Below are 21,010 nucleotides of genomic sequence, written 5' to 3'. Positions count from 1 at the left end.
GAGGCTGTGGAGAAGCTGGGGCTGGCCTGCTGGCCCAGGAAGCCTCTGGCCTGTTGTGGGTGGGCTGTGTGAGCGTGGTTTTCTTGAGTCTGGTATCTGCCCACTGATGTTTGAGGCTGGTCTAGAGGCCAATATAGGCTTCTGGAAGGCAGGATTTGGCTTGCCCACTGGTGGGTGGAGCTGGGTCTTGGCAGCAGCTTCTGGGGGACAAGGCCATGTCCAGGGGAGTGTCAAGAGATGGCTGTGGTCTCAGGAAGTCTTTAGGAAACCTGTTTGCTTGGTGGGTGGGTCTGTGCCTCCACCCTGTTTGGTTGGTTGACCTGAGGCACCAAAGTGCTGGTGCCTAAGGGCTATGGGATGAGGCCGGGTCTGGGCACTGATGAGCTAGAGGGAGGGTCCCCACATGGTGGCCACCAGTAGGCATGTCCGTGTGACAGAGGGAACCTCCCCGCTATGGCTTCTGCCAGGGTCTATGTCTCCATGGTGAGCTGCAGCTACCCCTGCCTGTCCAGAGACTTGACAAGACGAGCAGGGAGGTCTAGCCCCAGATCCCATTAAATTCCTGCTTTTATCTTGGGTCCTGGTATAAAATTTTATGTGCACCCTGTAAGAATGATGTCTCTATTTCTCCTGCCCCCACCAACCCCCGTCCTGTGGGGCTCTTGAAATTAAGTCCCACTGGCCTTCAATGCCAAATTCTCTAGAATCTCATCTTTCCAGGGCAGGATCCTAGGGTTGGTGAACCCACAGTGGGGCTAAGAACGCACTCCTCTGGGACAGCCCTATATTTATTCTTGTTTGTGGGTTGTCCACATGGGGATATGGGACTTGGTCATATATTGTGAGTCCACTTCTCCTACCCATCTTGCTGTGGTTCCTTCTTTATGTCTTAAGTTGTAGAGGAGCTCTTCTGGTAGGAGTGGTCTTTAGATAGATGATAGCTCTTTAGCTGTGATTTTGGTGTGCTCGTGATAGGTGGGTGACCTCAGGGTCTTTCTACTCCACTCTACCACTTTGTTGGCCAATCCTTTTCCAACCCAAAGCTTTTCTAAAAAAGTCTTATTAAAAGAGCACACCAAAAATGTATTCAAGACCCCATGTGAAAGTGGCTGTGTTAGATGAATAATGGCCCCCAAAGATGTCCACATCCTAACCCCTGGAATCTGTGAACATGTCCCTTCATGTGGCTGAAGAAGCTTTGCAGAGGTGGTTGTTAAGCATCTGAAATGGGAAGTTCACCCTGGATTATTTGGATGGGCCACGTGTGATCGTACGGATCCTTAAGAGGGTGACAGGAGTGTTAGAGAAGAAACCGTGAGGACGGAGCAGGGTTGGGTAGGGGGAGTGTGTGGTGTGTGACTGAGGGTGGACTTCGCAGTGTTATGCTGTTGGCTCTGAAGTCGGAGAAAGAGGCCATGAACTCATCGGTGCAGGCAGCCTCTGAGAGCTCAGAAAGGCAAGGAAGTGGCCTCTGGATGGAATGTAGCCTTGCTACATTTTAGACTTTTCATCACCCAAACAGTAAGATAATAAATTTGTGTTGTCAGTCCATCTGTGGTAATTTGCTGCACAAGCAATAGGAAGCTAACAGATTTTTTTTTCAATGAAAATTGAGAGATTTAGAAAATTGAGAAGAGATATTTACCTAATTTATTACCATGTAAAAATCAGTCCATAGTGGTAGTGTTCAAGTTCAGGAACCGCTTGTTTGGGTGAAGGCTGGAACAGGAGGCCACGGGTGTCACTTGAGGGGTGTTCCTGCATTTGGAAGCACAAGAGCGAGGAGCCAGTGATGCCTCCCTGCAGCCTCTGTCTAGGGGTTCTGTTGCCTGAATTTCTTGGGGATCTGATCCTACAGTCTTATGGCTTCTGACTTTGTACACTGTGAATTACTGTTTGCTCGTGTATATTGCAATTATGAGTTTGTCTTTGGTGGTATAAATTGTGTGGAAATTTCATGGGCCTGTTTGAGGATGTGTTCTTCCAAAGACATTTTGCCTTTACTTTCAACAGTTGTTCATGGATATTACCTGCCTGAGACTTCTTGTTTGCTGTTTAACTTGGATAGTCCTGCATCAGCTTCAAACACCAAATCTGGGTTAACGTGAAGATCGTCTCTATGTTGTTATTATTTAACCAGAGTGCAGATGAAGACAGGCAGTCTTCCTTTAGTTGTCCTGTGTCTGAGTGAATTTCCCCCACTTTCTACGTGTTGAGAGCACAGCTCTTCAGAGTGTTCAGTCTTTCCTGGAGGGCTGTTTCCCAGGTGCTTCCCTGACTCTCAAGACCACGTTTCCAGGTCTGATTTAAAACCCCTTCATGACACACATCTGCAGGTATGCCTGGGCCTGACCTAATGCCAGCTCACATGCTTACACTGGAGTTTGAATTAGCCTTACTTTGGCCTCTAGAGATTTCTCTTATATTTTCTTAAAAACTCAGATATACATTTAAAGAACATTTTCCTGGAATATATAATCTATAAAAATATTGAATCATCATATTGCATACCTGAAACTGACATAATATTGTAAATCAGCTATGTGTGTACGTTAGTCGCCCAGTCGTGTCTGACTCTTTGCGACCCCATAGACTGTAGCCCACCAGGCTCCTCTGTCCATGAGATTCTCCAGGCAAGAATACTGGAGTGGGTTGCCATTCCCTTCTCCAGGGGATCTTCCCCACCCAGGGATCAAACCTGGATCTCCCGCATTGCAGGCAGATTCTTTACCGTCTGAGCCGCCAGGGAAGCCCCAAATCAGCTATAATTCAATTTAAAAATAAAGGATATTTGCTTTATTTTATACATTTGGAAGTATTCACAATATTTATACTTTATAAACATGTTTGTAACCCTCACCATTTAAAAGTATAAATTTTATAAACATTAAGTGGATTGTGGGATGCCTTTCGGGCTCTCGCGTTGCTGCTTCTCGGTCTTCACACGAAGCTCCTTCAGCCTGGAATGCCCTTCCTCCTTTGCTCTTAGCTAAGCCGGTTGTCACGCACTTCAGGAAGCCGTCTGTGAGTCCTCCACTCCCACACTTGATTCAGAGACGTGACTCTTTGCCCTCCTGTATAGCTTCTGCTCGGAGAAGGCAATGGAAAGCCACTCCAGTACTCTTGCCTGGAAAATCCCATGGATGGAGCAAGCCTGGTGGGCTGCAGTCCATGGGGTCACTAAGAGTCGGACACGACTGAGTGTCTTTACTTTCACTTTTCACTTTCATGCATTGGAGAAGGAAATGGCAACCTACTCCAGTGTTCTTGCCTGGAGAATCCCAGTGACGGGGGAGCCTGGTGGGCTGCCGTCTATGGGGTCGCACAGAGTCAGACACGACTGAAGCGACTTAGCAGCAGTAGCAGCAGCAGTAGCTTCTGCTGGACTAGACGCTTTGTGAGACAGTGTGTATTATTTTACCTGAGCCTGATACTTAGGAGATACTTAGGAGAGAATCAAGTATTTAGAAATGAATCAGCATCTTCTGTTGACTTTTGTTGGGTATTGTTATCTTTAAATGTAAATTTTATCTTCTCCACGAGATCATTGACCTCTAGCTAGCCTTTTATGAATTTCCCTTGGCTCCTAGCAAAATGGTGAAACTCCCAATGAGAGTAAGGCCACCCAATGGTTATCAGTTTATTAATGAAAGCCTGGTGACTTCTTGTTCATAATAGAAAACAAATATTCTTTCCCGAAATCGTTTTATTCAGTTTGTTTTTCCATCTTAAAACTTAGCTCTTGTCTGAGAATTTCTAAAAATGCTGTTGCCCTTTCTGTTGCCCTTCACTAGAATCACCTTATCCCTTCTTTATAAGATCCAGTTTTATGTCAGAGGGAATTGGGTGAAAGTGTGTTCTTTCACTGTTGGGTACCTTCAGAGTGCTAACAAAAACAGAAAGCAAGCGATGTTGGCGGGAGGGCTGTGTGACCCCGGGAGCTGTTCTTTAGGGCTGGGCATCAAGTATGTTTGAAGGCCTTACGGATGGAGCCAGAGCAGAAAGAGAGGAGATAGTGATGGGACACAGCCCTGCCTTCACACACGCCCCCAAGAAGTACGTTACTTACTCTGATGGACTTGGTAGAGCACCTTAGTAGATACTTCCATTAGCTTTTCTGGAAAGAGAGCAGCTGTAGCCGAGGTTGAGCACACTTCATGCCTTTTCCTCCCTGGTCAAGGCATATCAGCATGATCGGAGAATCCCTACCTTTCAGAGAGCTGGTTAGTGAAGGGGGAAGCTCGTGGCTTACAGCAGTGTGCTGGACTGATGTTCTATAAAGCCTGGGAAACACTCCTGTTGGCTAAGGGAAACAGTGATAGGAAGTGGAATGTGGCTCTGAAAGTATTTAATATAGGGATATTAACATCAAGAGCTGCTGTGGTAGATCATGTTTAGTTCATGTGATAGTTCCTTCCTTCCACTTCCCACCCTTAGCCATGTGCTCTCTTGTACCTTAAATTCAGATAGAAAGATGAAACCTAAAACATATCATTGGGATTGCTGTTAGATGACTGAAAGAGTCAACTTAGTTCCTGAATATTTACACACACACATGCCTGCTCATACATCCACTTAAAAAGGAGACAGGCATGCCTTTTAGATTTCTTTTGATTCAAGTAATTATTATTTTGATTCCATTCATAATTCTTGTGGATTTTTATTTTTTAAAAAAATGGGTTTAGAAACACAGTTTCTCTCCTGCCAAGGCTGAATGTAGCTTAAAATCAGAGAATATTCTCTGCAAATTCAAGGTGTTTCTGTTAATTTTTTATATGCCTTAAAAGCAGAAAATTACACACTGATATTTGCATGTATCAAGTATATATATCAACTATATCCCTGTTTGCTGAGAAGGCAGCACATCTGATAGCAAAAATGTGGATTTTATACAAGAAGGGATGATGTCTCTGTGGATAGACTAATGAGTATCACTTAGAGACTTCAGATCAATTATTGTTTGTGGAAAATCTTAATCAAATGATCACTGGACAGAAGTAAGTAAGGAAATCTTAATTCTCTATTGATTTTTTTCCATTTGTTTTTCTTTGAAAGTCTCCCCAATCGTGTCTAACTCTTCATGACCCCATGTGCAGTGCATGGAATTCTCCAGGCCAGAATACTGGAATGGGTAGCCTTTTCCTTCTCCAGGGGATCTTCCCAACCCAGGGATTGAATCAAGGTCTCCCACATTGCAGGTGGATTCTTTACCAGCTGAACCACAGGGAAGTCCAAGAATACTGGAGTGGGTAGCCAATCCCTTCAGCGGGTCTTCCTAACCCAGGAATCAAACCGGGGTCCATGGCATTGCAGGCGGATTCTTCACCAACTGAGCTATGAGGGAAGCCCTGTTTTTCTTTAGCTGGTAAAAATATTTTTAAAAGCAGTTTATTCATTGTACCCAGTTAAGATTACTTCTTTAAATACAACTGAAATTATGGTGCTATCTAGCGGTTAGAAGATCTAAAATACTGTTTTACATGAGCTTTCCTTTTATTTTTGTCTTTAGCTTTGTGAATTAGGCATAGACTAGATACTCTGTGCTCAACATGAGAGGGCTTGTCCAGTGGCAAAACTGAGTAATGAATCAGAAGTCCTGCCTTTAATTATGCCTCCACACCTCCAGACTAGCAGCACTGAAGCACAGTGGTGCCTGGGACTCTGTGATGGCACAGCATTAGCTATTACCAGATGAACCAAAGGAATATCAACTCTGAAGTCCCAAATAAAACCACATCTGCAGGAAATCTTGTACCTCATGCTTCTAGATAACCCATTTGATCCACTAAGTGGATTTGGGACCTTTCACAATTAAAATTCAAGAAGAGAACTAAGTGGAATAAATACCTTCTTTCAAAATAGATCTGGGCTCACATCCAACTCATGCCATTTGGCAAGTCTTTAATTCCTAAGCCTTAGCTCCTCATGCAACCTGAGGATGCCAACAGTTACTCTCTCTGTTGTCAGAGACTTGCTGAGGTGTATGGAAAATGTTGCCCTCCACCTGGTAGCAAAGGATATTAACAAAAAGATTATTTTACTCAGGTGTCTAGGCTGAACAAAGTTTATTAAATCACTTCCCCCCGCCCAGCTAATAGGACCACAGGTTAGCTGGAGTAAAGTCACTCAAACTCTTGGGCCCATTCTCCTCACCTAAAATTCAAAGTCCTGTAAGAATCACACAGTACTCATACTTGTTAATTCTTCTTTTTATTTTTACACAGCATGGCACAATGAGGAAACAGCTGACAAGTGATGAGTCTGCACGATGGAAAAACCACCCTGATCATCGGCATCGTAGGTGGGTAAGTGTTCCTTTAAAGTGATTTTGTCACAGTCATATGAAATGGTTTTCATGGTGGGGGAGAGGAAAGACAAGAAACCAACATTCACAATTATTTAAAATGACTTAAATGCTAAACATAATATACATAGTAATAACTCTTTATCCTAGTACAAAAATAGTGCTAGAAACTATATATTTGTTCAAATGTATTGAAAAGGTATAAGAAATAGATATTAAGTGGCTAGTGATGATTCATAAGCTTTTTCTTCCCTTAAACTGTATTAGAAATTTATGTTTTTAACTATTTACACTGGCTTTCAACAACATTCATTAAGACATGTTTACATAGGCTTTTGAGAAGCATATGGGAAGGGAAAAGTGAGCTTTAATACTTTCTTCCTCGCTCCCTCCGGTGGAGCAGAAGGGGTCCAAAACCGTGTTCAGTTTAACAGTCTGAGAGAACTCTTGAGTAATCTCTACCTGGCTAGCATATGGAAAAATAATCTATATAGTGGAATATATGACTCCATACTTACATAAGGTGTTCTTTAAGCTATCAACAGGCTAAGTGATGCATACTTATAGGAAGACAGGATGTTCACTGACAGATTCTTAATAAGTTCCAGGTAAAGGAGGTCCTTGAAAAACTGTATAATACATATGTTATAAGTGAAAGTGATAACTGTACCCTATATTTTCACATTAAATCGGCGAAATCAGAAGCTGGTAAGTCTCTTATCCAGCACTCCCTGCAGAGACTTACAGACTCCGTGAGGAAACTGCTTGGTCTCCACAGTGGAGTGCAGTAACTGACGTGTGGCAGGAACTCAGTGAAAGGTTGATTGAGGCATGTCAGATGCTGATACTACGTTACACTACCTTGTTTTAACTATAATTATCCCTAGGAGAAGACAGCAACTATACTCTTCTCCCCAATCCCATCTTAAATCAAGCTGGTAAAACAAAACAGCATTTCTTCTGATGGCCTGCAAAGTTTTAGGAGTACAGTCTGGTGGAAAACACAGGGAAACAGAACATCAGATTGGAGTCGGTCTGACATTTGTGCTCTATGCTGAAAATAAAGGCACTTCACAGCCAGGTGAGAATGTGTCTGTGACCCGTTTCCTCCCACAACCCATTGTTCCCAGCACGCTGTCATAGGCTTTCTCATCTCCAACACTCCCGTGGGAGGAGACTGCCATTGTAGTAAGGAGCTCACTGGCCTTTGTACCTTGAGGTGAGGTGCTGCGATAGCTCTAAATCTCACACAACTAACAATCTGCACTAGCAGCCAAAGAAATGTGCTGTCTTGGAAACTCAACATAGGAAATAACATATGGGATCAGACACCTTGCTTTGGGGCCCGCTATCTCATCTCTGACAGTGGTCTCCAGGGCCCACCAGGTCTGACACAGGAGCTGTCCTCTGTAACATTCTCCTTGCAGGGAAGGCTTAGCCCAAACACAACTCCTTCAACGGCACAACCTGTTCACGCTCACAGCAGTTAAGACACTTAAACTCGAGTTCACACAGGGTAAGTGACCGGCAAAGGCCACTCCTGTGAAAGTATAAGGCCAGGCAGGCAATCTTACAGACATCATTCACAACTTAGCAAAGTAGTGGGGACTTCTGGGGCTGAAAATTGAAATGAAATGGTATCATGTTACTCAGCTATAACAACAGCAAACTAGTCTAGAACAATTTCTTGCTAGTTACAGGTAATATAAATATAGGGTAGGGTGAGAGAATATATATATATGTATGTATTTTTTTCCCCCAACTTGAGAAGATACTGGAAAGGAAATATTCACATAAGAACAAAATTTGTGCCCATGTACCAGGTATTAATCCATGTATGGAATGATTTTGCTAAAAGTTAAAAATTATTTGAAGCAACTAACCAGGTTTCAAGAAGCACTCTTCTTCTGTATGAACTAAAATACCCAAAGATAAAATAGGCATGGCATTGCCCAACTTCCTTCAGTTTCTAAACTAGTAAGGTAAAATAAGCCATTATCTAAAAGTAAACCAAGAATTTCTAAATATATCATCTTACTTGTTAAAATGACATATATACAAATTGTCTATAGTCTACTATGTATGTAAGAATCTTAATGACATACATGAGAGGCCTTGAACAAACTGCTGTTAGCATAACTGCTAAATCACAATGCATATGGTAAAAAGAGAGGTTACTGAAAAGACTGCTATTCTTCACACGATTTTTCTGTACTAAGGAATTGTGTATGCATGCATAGGCATATCCTGGTGTGAAGATGTGTTATGTGAGTGACAGTCTCTGTAAGTTACACACCAGTGCCATCAAGAGGCAAGCTCTCAGATCTCGTGTGTGTGACTCAAAATAAAAGCAGAGTAACACGCTACAGCTACATGAGTTACAACAATAAGACACACAGCATGAAACAATGGATAACCTTCTGGACCCTCCCTTACCACTACAAAATGATGGCAATACAATTTGTTTTTTTTTAACTGAAGAGTAAGAATAAAATTACTTTATGTCAAGATACATATACACACTTAGAATTTTAAAAACTTATATGTTGAATTTTAGGATGTTTAGGGGAAAAATGTATATAAATGGAAAATATGTTTTAGTGAAAATTCTTCTAGAATGATGCATTATCATATCCCCAAGAGCTTTTCTACCCAAACCAGTGATAGAAACTCAGAAGCGTTTTCCAGGGACGTGGAAGGGTGTGAACAGATGAAATGCCTGTCTTCCTATTCTTCCCCGAGTCCAAACATTACCGCACGTTTAGAGCAGATTTTCTTTTTTCGAACCAGGTTCTCGGTTCATTATCTTCTCTTATATGGAATACAAGTGTCTTTAGGGGCACATATGCACAGTGGGAATACAGTTAAATGAGCTCGAGTTCTAATAAAACATTAGCATTTTCTAAATGTACTAAAAGTTATGACAAGTAAATCCCACCAAGTACGAGCTCAGGGGCCAGTTTAGGGCACATGCCCTCTTAACCTGAGTGGTCACAGCTCACTTCAGGCCTGTGTGTCCATCATCAATTTCTCTCTCCTGCTTGTTGCGTTTTAAAGTGTTGACTTACAAGGATGACTCGTGAGGTAAACGAACAGGAAGCACAGTGTGTGACCCCCTGACTGTCAGGGTGTCCTCCGGTGGAGCGTTCTCTTCCCTGTCGGCTGTCCTGGCCGCTCCATTTCTGCAGCAGGCTCATCCCTCGAGAGTCAGGGGCTGGGTCTTCTTCCCAGGCTCCTCCTGCTCTCTACCAGGTCTGTTAGGTCGAAGTGAGCATTTATGGGTAGCCTTTGGGTAGATGTATTGCACTAAAATAAGAAATCTCTCTCTTGACTGTTCTCTAACAACAAAAAAGCCAAATTAATCAAGTAATGCCTTTTCTTTACAATACTGCCTTATAGTACTTTCCATTTGTTTGGAGTTTTAACTTTCTTTAGTTCAGGTAATACAGGGTTGAAAAATATAGCCCATTCCTTTTAAAATCCAACAAGCTTTAAAAGCCAACATTTTTTTCTATTCTATAAAGGTTTTAAATGTCACAGAATATATTCAGTTTGCTCCTAGACTATTTTTAAGAAAGAAAAGATTCCAAACATTCTTGAAAGATTGATAATTCAGAAAACACAAAACCAATTATTTAAAATCCCCAGGGGGGTGGGGAACCCAAAACTAGCCTCCGTGCAAGAATGCAACTTGTACCTCGCAGTACACAAAATATTACAAACAGTGCTCTTATCCATGTGCTAAGAGTGGGTGTCATTGATAATCTCAGTTCAGTGGCATAAAACAAATATACAGAAAATATGCAATAGTCCTCTAAAAACATTTCATGCTACGCTGTCAAAAGTTGTGCAAAAATAAAAATACAGCAGTGGCAAAGTATACACCAAACCTGTACAGTATACAGCAAAACTAGGCATGCTGCAGAGGACACCGTATCAACTTCAGCCCCGCGTGAACGGGCCTCTCAGCTCCGCTTGGCCTGGCTGCTTTCACCATTGATCAGTGTCTTCTCCTGCTGCTCTGCAAGAGCCTGCCATTTCTGCCTGTTCTTTCTGCAGCCGTCCAGCAAAGGGAAACAGGCCTCCGACACATGGGTCAAGGCCTAAAGAAAGAGAAAGAAAGCCGGCGACTAGATGGCGACCGGGAAATAAGCCGTCTCCCCAGACTTGTCCCAGAGGGTCACATCACACACTCACTTCACAAGCAGACCCACTGCTGGGGTTCTCACAGAGCTGTGATCACAGATCATTTATGAATGACTCCTCCTAAGCTATACAGACGGGCAACACATGCTGAGACAAAGAGCAATGCACATATTTCAACGTGATAGTATTAAGCAGTGGAGACAGATCTGTGTGGAATTGACTCTGTAGAGAAATAATCCATTTGCGTTTATGTAGTACAGATGGTTCTCCTTAAGTGTTGACTTCATGGAGAGATGCTTAGTTTTTGTGATTTTCTATAAAATAATTTTATCCAATATACTTTAGATTTTTATCCAAGATTATAACAAAGATTAAACTGTATATGGCATTATTATTTACCAACTATAGTTCCATAAATATTTAGCTTACAAGAATGTTCACTGTAGATTTCTGTGTCAGAGACAAACATTGACTTAAATATCCAACAGCAGGGTTAGAAATATTGTGTTACTCTTCTGCAGTCATTAAAACTGTCATAGACAACACATTTGAAACAGAAAGATGTACATTCTATTATGGATTACAAAGAGCAATTTTTGTTAAATGAAAAATATATGAAAATGTCATAAAGCATATGCACTAAAATAAAACTGGTTATCACAGAGTAGTAGAATTATAAGTGATTTTATCTTTTCGCTTCTCTATTATTGATTTTTCTATAAGAACCTATTACTTCTGTAATAATAGTAAAAATGCCTGTCTATATCACATAGAATTTAAATGTAGATTAAAATAAAATGAATAGGAAATGTAGAAGGATGAAATTTATAATGGGTGATTTGACTATATTTATGGGCACAAGAAAAAAAATGAAGAGAGACATTAGTATCTGCAGCTGAGGAACTCTTAATCCAGCCCATAAGGAAGGCATTTGTTTCAGAAAAGATGACTATTTGGAGGTGCTGGAGACGCTGCTGGGAAGACTTTTGCACAGCAGTAAACAGCCAGCTTGCCAAGAAGGGAGGGCAGAAGATGGTGCCGGGGCGTCAGACGTGTTCTTTCGTCCTGTTTTCTTTTGCTCTCTCTCCTGTCTCTCCCTCCTCTTTTTTTTCCTCATCAGCTTCTTCAATTCATCTGATGGCTAGAACCCTGGGCCCAGGCTGAGAACTGAACTCTAAACACAGTTCTCCCACTACCTACCTAGTTGGGACAAGCATTCCATCTCCCTGGAAGATGGACTTTTTACAGATTCAATGACTGAATCTGTGAAACATCTGGATTAAAAAATTTCTAGCCTTTCTTCTGGTCTTGGCAGTCTATGATTCCTATGATAAGTGTTTTTTTCCCCAAATACTTAAGACAGTTTCCTAATTAAAAGTATAAAGACGAGGACAGCATCTACTTTCTGTATTTGAGGCATAACATCTAAACTAGTCAGTTGGATATGTTAGGGAGAATAATTTTAAGAACCCAAACTAACAAGTATATGAAAATGGGAACCTGCAATATTTTCCTCGCTGCCTTCTTGTAATCCTCATAAAAATTTTCTCAACAGTAGTAAAGTCACACTATGAGAAGAAGTTAGATAACTGTTTTTCCTTATTTAGGCCAAAATTAAGACTTAAAAAGAATATGCTAACATAGAGTATGCAGAATATACATCCTTTGAGTGCAGCGCTGGCACATACTTTTTCTCAGCATTCGCTACATGAATTTGCTGGAGCCTAGCACGCAGTAGGCATGCACTAGGTAGTTATACATCAATGAGTTAACATTTTTGAGAAATACTAAATATAAAATGTTTCTTGTTCAGTACAAACAGCATGTTCTTTAGTAAAAGAAATGTCCTGATTATTTTACTTCTAGTTTCTTGATTAAGAAGGGAAAAATATGTGCCTGATGTTCGTTGCTTCAATTTCCTTCGTAACACTGTCAAAAGTCTAGTAGTTTTCATAGTAAATACCTCATACAGTTGCAAGCAGATGGCATCTATGAATCCAACTTGCATACTTGGGATTTTGTTTTTTTTCTCCCGGTTCATTAGATCCTGAAAACACAGAAACACACATACACAGATCTGCATTTACTTAATGCAAAACAAGTTGGCTCTGAAACGATGAATCCCAGGGTTAGCTGAGGAAGGTCAGAGATACCTGCCTACCTGCCTCTTCACCTTCTGGAGGCTCCTACCCCCCTGCACCAAACCATGCTCAAGAAGGCCCTGGTCCTCTCTCTCTCTAGTTCACTGGGGCTGTGACTGTCCCTGTGTGACCCCCAGAACTGATCACTGACCTCAGATCAGCTGGTGACCTAGAGTTAGGCACTGACCCAGAGTCCACTGCTGACATGTATCTGGAGAACAGACATGCTTTCTAACTGGCTACTGATGTGGAATCAAACACTCTCAGCTTTGTGAAAGACGCCACTGAGGCCACAGTCGATTACAGTTCAGTTCACACAGAGAGCTGTGTGAAAAGTATGCAGATATCACTGTTGCTTATTCTCAGAGGAGCTCATGACGGCATAAGACAAAGACAGCACTTCTGAGGGGAGCAAAGAGTCTGTCTCAGTGCTTGTTTATAATGAAGCAGATTCTCCGTTAGGTGTGACCATCACTCTACAACCCACCATTTTCTGAGAGGATTCCGAGCTTCTAACAAGCCTATTACTCTGTGTGTGTGTGTGTTTAGTCACTCAGTCATGTCTGACTCTTTGTGACCCCATGGACTATATGCCCACGACGCTCCTCTGTCCATGGGGCTCTCCAAGCAAGAATAGTGGAGCAGCTTCTCATATCCTTTTCCAGCGGATCTTGACACAGGGATCAAACCCATGTCTCCTGCACTGCAGGCGAATTCTTTACCACTGAGCGACCAGGGAACCCCTGTCTACTATGTTTAGGAGACAGACTAATGAGGTAGGGTGTGCCCAGATGAGGCTAAGGAGTAAAGCAGAGGCAGTGGTACGCAGAGGAGCGGCATCGTGTAACCATGGCCCATTTAACGTGGGCTCAATAAATACTCATTTGAGTAAAAGAATGACTCTATGCACCGTTTCCAGGAAAAACTCATCCATTTCAGGAAAAACTTCATTGGTTGAGAAGAATCTTCTTGTATTAGAGATTCTCTACCTACCCTGAGCAAAAAATGCAGTATACAAACATTTAACAACAACAGATGTTTATCAAAGTGCTGTTTGTAATAGTAAACTCTACAAACATTATACCAAACAGTAAATAATAGTTGCATCTGTTTCATGTGGGGCTTACCACTTCTTCTCAGTGGTAAAGAATCCTCCTGCCAATGCAGGAGACCCAGGAGACGTGAGTTTGATCCCTGGGTCAGGAAGATCCCCTGGAGGAGGAAATGGCAACCCACTCCAGTATTCTTGCTGGACTAATTCCATGGACAGGTGAGCCTGGAAGTCTACAATCCATGGGGTCACAAGGAGTTGGACATGCCTGAGCATGCCTGCACTATTTCATGTAACCATTATAAATGGTATGTAGGACTGAGCATCTGTTAGAATGAAAAGTGGCTTATGATATATAAATGGAAAAAATTACAAAAAGTAGGTATGATTTGATAACTCAGAGTCTTTTCTGTCCTCCGTTATTTGCATGTTTTCTGTAAAGAACATGTTTAATTCTTCAGGTAAGAAAAAGGACTTTATAAAAAGATGAGAAGTTGTCTTCCTAAAATCTCACAGGAGCACAAAAAGGAATCTACGACAAAAACAAGTATATGAATAATTCCTACCAACAAGGTCTCATACTTACAGTGGGCTCTATGTTGAGTTCTTTTCTCTCCCTGTCTCCTTGGTCAAAAAATTCAGTGGCAACAAGTTCTGCTATCTGAAATCAATAACAGACTAATATGGGTAATTAAAGGCATATCACTCAATAAAACAGACTTTAAATGAAGATAATAAAACCCATCAAATCTGTGGCTTTTAACCACACCAGTAAAATTAGAATAAAGCAGTAACAGTAAATATTTATTTTAATGTGTACCTAATCACAAAGGCTAGAGTCTGTAATCTATAATTCAGAGAAAAGAGCAACATGTTATTTTAACTTCAGCAGTAGTGGGATGAACCTACTGTGGGCCCATCTGTATGCATAATCAGTGAGATGGTTAGCACCAGTTATACCAGGCGCTGCGGGAAACACAGTATCAGGTAGGTCCTTACACTGAGACTGATTGACATGCCTCTTAGGTTTCTTTCAGTCTACCAATTCCTGCTCTTCTCTCTCTGAAAAAAATGTCCTTATAATTTTGACTGTTGTTGAATAAACTGGGTTGTTTATCCTATAGTTTCCTGTTGCCTGGATTTTGCTGATTGTGTTTCCATAATGAAATTTAATGTTTTTCTGTTCCCTGTATTTCCATACACCGGTAATGAGATCTAGACATTTGATTAGAGTTTGGTTTTTTTTTTGCTTGTTTTTTTTTTTTTTTTGTTTGTTTGTTTTCTGTTGCTCAGGCTGTGCCATGTACTTCTGACAATGGAATGCCTGGTCGCCTCTCTTTGTGATATTAACAGTCCTTCATGAGCTTTGCCTGGATCCATTAATTTAGAGGCTGCCAAAAGGTAATATACAAAGCAATCATTCCTTTTTTTTTTATAGCTGAAAAAGAATAAGTCCCCCACATCAATTTTTAGTTACCCTGAAGTATAATTTATATAAATAAAGGAGAAATAATTTGATTTTCTCTATTATACTTACCATTAGAAAAAAATAATAACTCAGTTCTCAAGCACCTAACAAACATGACTAAGGAAGGTTTTATTATTTTTATTATTATTTTGAACTTTGGATTTAAACATATTTAATGTATTTCAGTCCTTACTGATGCCCACATTGTTACATTTTGGCCAACTGAGTTGACTTCTTTGCTCTTCGGACACGGCTTTGTCAGTTTTTGATAGTTCCTGCTTTCTGCTATAACAGGATGTTCTTAGCTAATCTTATATGTTTCCTGTTTTGGAATGGGCAATCAGCCATTTCTTCATGGAGTCCTCATTCTTTTAAACTGAGGTATTTAGAAACTTCAGTCAGGGCACTGCTGCTGCTAAGTCACATCTGTCGTGTCCGACTCTGTGCGACCCCATAGACGGCAGCCCACCAGGCTCTGCCGTCCCTGGGATTCTCCAGGCAAGAACACTGGAGTAGGTTGCCATTTCCTTCTCCAATGCATGAAAGGGAAAAGTGAAAGTGAACTTGCTCAGTCGGGTCTGACTCGTAGCGACCCCACGGACTGCAGCCTACCAGGCTCCTCCATCCATGGGATTCTCCAGGCAAGAGTACTGGAGTGGGTTGCAATCAAGGTACTAGGCTCGTTCATTTCTACCAGGGTGATCGTTATTTTTAGGCCCTTTTAATGAATGTAGCTTACACAATGTCTATTCAAATCAGGATTACAGGATTTCTGCAAAACCTCCATCTTGGTTGGATCTCTATCTTTCTACTCACACTGGAAATCCCACCTCTCAGCAACATCGATATACTTTCTCATTTGCTTTCACCCCACATCATAACGATGGTGACTGAATATATACACACAATCACCCCACTATGATTACTGAGAAACAGGTTCAGTGGTTTTTGTTGTTGTTCTTAGTGTGCATCCCACTGGAGTGACATGGTCAAGCAACGGTTTTAAATCTCTCGGAATAAAACTGTCCCCCTCAGTGTGGTTTTGCAACCAAAATCACATTGTTTCATTTTGCTTCCCAGGTTACGTGATTTTTTTAAAGTTCAACTTTTAAACACAATTTACATGGTTCCTAAATTAAATCTACAAAACAAGTACATGCAAGCAACTCTACTTTATATCTCTGTTCCCTCAATCTTATTCCCTCCTTCCCCTGTGGGAAATCATTAACTTTTTTACAGTTAATCCTGATTTTTAAAAGTATATGCAAATATAAGTACATACATTCATATTCCATCACCTTCTCAGATAAATAGTAGCACACCATACCCATTTTCTCTTCCTTGCTTTTTCTTTCTTACTTATATCTTTGTAATCACCCCATAGTATATAGAAAGTGCTCCTTTCTTTTTACTGTTGCAGAGACTTCATCATATAAAGAAATACTACAGTATTGCAGCCATGAAATTAAAAGACGCTTACTCCTTGGAAGGAAAGTTATGACCAACCTAGATAGCATATTAAAAAGCAGAGACATTACTTTGCCAACCAAGGTCCGTCTAGTCAAGGCTATGGTTTTTCCAGTGGTCATGTCTGGATGTGAGAGTTGGACTGTGAAGAAAGCTGATCGCCAAAGAATTGATGCTTTTGAACTGTGGTGTTGGAGAAGACTCTTGAGAGTCCCTTGGACTGCAAGGAGATCCAACCAGTCCATCCTAAAGGAGATCAGTCCTGAATATTCATTGGAAGAACTGATGCTAAAGCTGAAACTCCAGTACTTTGGCCACCTCATGTGACGAGTTGACTCACTGGAAAAGACTCTGATGCTGGGAAGGATTGGGGGCGGGAGGAGATGGGGATGACAGAGAATGAGATGGCTGGATGGGATCACCGATTTGATGGACATGAGTTTGAGTGAACTCTGGGAGTTGGTGATGGACAGGGAGGCCTGGCGTGCTGTGACTCATGGGGTTGCAAAGAGTCGGTCATGACTGAGTGACTGAACTGAACAGTTTACTTAGTACCATATTAATGAACACTTGGGCTATTTCTTGTCTTTGCTATTACCGACAGCACTAAAATGAATAGCCTATGTAAATGTATTTTTATATTCTTGCCAGTATATCTTTGAGATAAGGTTCCTAGAAGTAATAGTAAATGAGTATGTGTAATCATATACTTCCAAACAGTTACAATATTTTGCGTTTCTTGTTTTCCCACAGCTTCCCCAACAGAGTATGCTGTTAAAGCTTTAAATGTTTGCCAATCAGACAGTTTAGAGATGGTGTCTTACTGTATTTTTTTTTCAATGAATTGCGTAGATCACGGGTCTATAGTCACAAATGCATGTGACTAGGTTAACACATACCCTAACCAAGAAACGTGAGTTTGAGTGAACTCCGGGAGTTGGTGATGGACAGGGAGGCCTGGTGTGCTGTGATTCATGGGGTCACAAAGAGTCGGACACGACTGAGAGACTGAACTGAACTGAACTGAACCAAGAAACAGTGTTTATATCACCCAGACGTTGCCCTCAGGCCCTTCTCTGTGAGTCACCGAACCTGCTTTGCTTCCACCCCACTCAGCCACTATCCTCATTTCCTTCACCATTGATTAGTTTTGCCTTTCCTAGAATGTGACATAAATGACATCACAGCATGTGTTCTTTTATGTCCGGCTTCTTTCACTCAGTATATACTGTTGGTGAGACTTGTCCATGCCGTTGCCTGTATCAGCGTCAGCTTCTTTCTGCTGTTGAGCGGAGCGGCACTGTGTGAGGCAGCGTGCTGTAATACATTTATCCGCTCTTCTGTTAGGGACATTTGGATGGTTTCTAGTTTCTGACTGTTAGGAATAATGCTGTTATGAGATTCTGTACAAGTCCTTTTGTGTCAGTACAGTCTTAATTTGCATCTTTCCCTGTGATTGACTAAGACCTTTTCAGATGACTAAGAGACATTAACATTTCTTTCTCTGTCAACTTTTTGTTCAAATCTTGGCCCATTTTACAGTAGGATTGTTAGCTGTTTTCTTTATGTTTAAGAAGTTCTTTGATATTATATGGATATTAACTATCAGATAAAAGTTGCAAATATTTTTACCTGTTCCTCACTGTTCAGAAAAGGCAATGGCACCCGACTCCAGTACTCTTGCCTGGAAAATCCCATGGATGGAGGAGCCTGGTAGGCTGCAGTCCATTAGGTCGCGAAGAGTCGGACACGACTGAGCGACTTCATTTTCACTTTTCCCTTTCATGCATTGGAGAAGGAAATGGCAACCCACTCCAGTGTTCTTGCCTGGCGAATCCCAGGGACGGGGGAGCCTGGTGGGCTGCCATCTATGGGGTCGCACAGAGTTGGACACGACTGAAGCAACTTAGCAGCAGCAGCAGCAGCATTGTCTGTTTTTTTGCTTATTGTGTCTTTGTCATGCAAAAAAGTTTTCTTAATTTTTTATTTTCATGTAATCAAATTTGACAGTCTTTATTGTTTCTGCATGTGGAGCCGTAATTAGGAAAGTTTTCTCACTCCTCAGTTATAAAAGAATCCACAAATGTTTTTACTTAGTACTTGTATGGTTTAATTCTGTACACTGAGCTCTATGCCCCATTTGGCATTTAAGTATGCAGAATAGATCCAGTTTCATCTTTTGCCATCTGGCTATGGAAGATGGGAAAACCATCCTAACATTATTTTACGTCTGTCTTTCCCCCAGTTATTTGAAATGCTATCTTAATTATGTAAATGTTCTGTGCAATTCTCAGTGTTCTATTGTGTTCCATGGGTCTGATACCAATTCCAAACTGTTTTAATTATAGAGGCTTTATAGTGCAGCTTTTTATCTGGACCCCAGCTTCACTGCTGTATGTCTTCAGAGTTTGATTCAAAAGAAAGAGAAAGAAAAGAAATTCTTTCCTCTTTCATTCTCTTTCCTGTTTTGAAATGGGCATGTAGTGTTATTTATTATGGAGCAGGAAGGTCTGTAGAGACATTTCTTGCATGCTTATGTCATGTCAGCTTTGGCACCTGGAGAGTGCATTCCTGATATTGTTTTGTCAACACGTGGTTCATGAGATGAGCCTGTCATTCATTCCTGGGCTCCATGACTATGTATCCCATAGTCGTGACCAACAGCAACTGTCAGTAATCTCAGGTAGTACATTTAGGATTGAAAATGCAGTCTCAGAAAACAAACACAATATACACATCACTGCATGTAAACCCACCCCTCACACCCCCCTTATATTTAGCCTAGGGCCTTTATGCCTCAGCACAATGTTACGGCACTGACTTATTTAGAGAGACAATATATTTCTAGCCACCTGACCCCAGGCTCTAATCAGTACCTTCTGCATATCTTATATTAACATGTCCTATATTTATGAGCACCAGAAATGTTTAAGTTCTACTTGTTAATGGCTACTTAGAGTTGAAGTACAGCTTAATAGGCTAACTATAAGAAAACGGAATTTGTCTTCTAATTATTAAGACTATTAAAGGGATGTGCTTAAAAAAAAACACTGAGCTAGAAACAGTACTGGAATTAAACTTTATCAACAGCTAGGTTTTTGCTGTGTTACTATAGATGCTCTCTCTCTTAATAGATCTTACAAATATTATTAAGTCATAACAAGTGTTCTAAAAAAGTATTTATGTCCAATTATCTGCTTTTAATACTACTTAAAGTTTAGATAAAATGTTTCCCAGATACTTTATAAGCTACATTTAAGAGTAAAGGTTTTTCATACTTTGACTTTAAAAAAATTATTTATTTATTTTAATTGGAGGCTAATTACTTTTCAATATTGTAGTGGTTTTGCCATACGTTGACATGAATTAGCCACAGGTGTACATGTGTTCCCCATCCTGAACCCCCTCCCCATCCCATCCCTCTGGGTCATCCCAGTGCATCAGCCCCGAGCACCCTGTCTTATGCATTGAACCTGGACTGGTGATCTGTTTCATATATGATAATAGACGTGTTTCAATGCTATTCTCTCAAATCATCACATACTTTGACTTTTTAATTACTACTTTTTCATCACTAAACAACATACCCGTTGTTGAATAGGCCAGGGTTTTGTAATTGCAGAAAGATCACAAGCTGTCATCAGCATCGCTCTATTAAGGAAAAAGAGGTCCAATACTGTTTACCTTTATGTGACTATAAACCCTAGTAAATAGTTAGTTACTGATAAAAAGTTAAATTAAAACACCATAAACTACAGAGATGGTTTACAGAGACTAAAGAAACAGAAATAGAATTTATACAGAAGCAGAGCTGATGCAGTGGTATTACAGTGTCAGTTGTTTTGGTTACCCAGTGAACTACTGGAATTTGCCCTCAGACTGCCTTGTTGTATCTCCAGGTTAGCAGAAGGAGAGAAATTACTAACCTCTGAGCAAAAACTTACCTCTTACCTGCTATTATTATTTTTTTACTTTGGCCTTCCATTCTCAGTGACAGTACGGTGAAAACACATTGATTACTAATAATTAACTGTGAATCATCATCAGCTATCCTATCGATAAGCGCCCTGTGACAGCAGGAGCTGTGCTGGGTCATCCTAATTCACTGAGCACACATCGTGGCTCCCACGTGAAAAGCCTTTAAATGGTTGAGCAGTGCCTGCTGGAGAGAAGCGGGAAATGGAAGGGTAGGGAGCTCTTCACTCCTCCTCTTGTTGGAGAGGTTGGAAACCACGTTGGACTCTGGAGTCTGTGACAGGGTGCTCTAGGACTCGGTACTGTAACTACTGTATGAAAATGGTTTCTCTTTGGTGTAGTGATTTTCCATGTCAGGTCTAAATGCCTGCCATCTAATTCTTTCAATCTGATTGAAGACATAGGCACAAAGGTCATCACTGTCATATATAGAAACACTCAAGGTAAAGGACTGCGTC

General features: G+C 41.0%; 1 protein-coding gene and 1 long non-coding RNA gene across 14 annotated transcripts in view; one reads left to right on the top strand and one right to left on the bottom strand.

The window, feature by feature from the left end:
- Positions 1-21,010, top strand: part of LOC129561526 (uncharacterized) — a 108,619-nt gene that overhangs the window by 63,553 nt on the left and 24,056 nt on the right. For 7 of the 10 annotated variants that reach the window (XR_016037399.1, XR_008687020.2, XR_008687022.2 and 4 more), the window contains one exon: positions 6,225-6,381. This is a non-coding gene — a long non-coding RNA (uncharacterized LOC129561526). Of the gene's footprint in view, positions 1-6,224; positions 6,382-14,935; positions 15,044-21,010 lie in introns of those variants that run through there. The other 3 variants (XR_016037396.1, XR_016037397.1, XR_016037398.1) reach the window with 2 other exon arrangements.
- Positions 6,195-21,010, bottom strand: part of PDE5A (phosphodiesterase 5A) — a 154,080-nt gene continuing 139,264 nt past the window's right edge. For 3 of the 4 annotated variants that reach the window (XM_055434147.2, XM_055434149.2, XM_055434148.2), the window contains exons 18-21: positions 20,165-20,228; positions 14,229-14,303; positions 12,414-12,497; positions 6,195-10,407 (exon numbers count right to left, since the gene is read on the bottom strand). In XM_055434147.2, the coding sequence (XP_055290122.1) occupies positions 10,270-10,407; positions 12,414-12,497; positions 14,229-14,303; positions 20,165-20,228 (361 nt within the window). In that variant the 3' untranslated portion in view covers positions 6,195-10,269. Of the gene's footprint in view, positions 10,408-12,413; positions 12,498-14,228; positions 14,304-20,164; positions 20,229-20,736; positions 20,941-21,010 lie in introns of all 4 variants that reach the window. The other variant, XM_088836147.1, reaches the window with a different exon arrangement.

This window comes from Moschus berezovskii, chromosome 5 (genome assembly GCF_049115385.1).
Source record: "Moschus berezovskii isolate FMDL1 chromosome 5, NW_MosBer_1.0, whole genome shotgun sequence".
In the NCBI taxonomy this organism is placed as follows: Eukaryota; Metazoa; Chordata; class Mammalia; order Artiodactyla; family Moschidae; genus Moschus; species Moschus berezovskii.
Note: the sequence above shows the minus strand (reverse complement) of the source record. Positions and strands in the feature narration are given on the sequence as shown.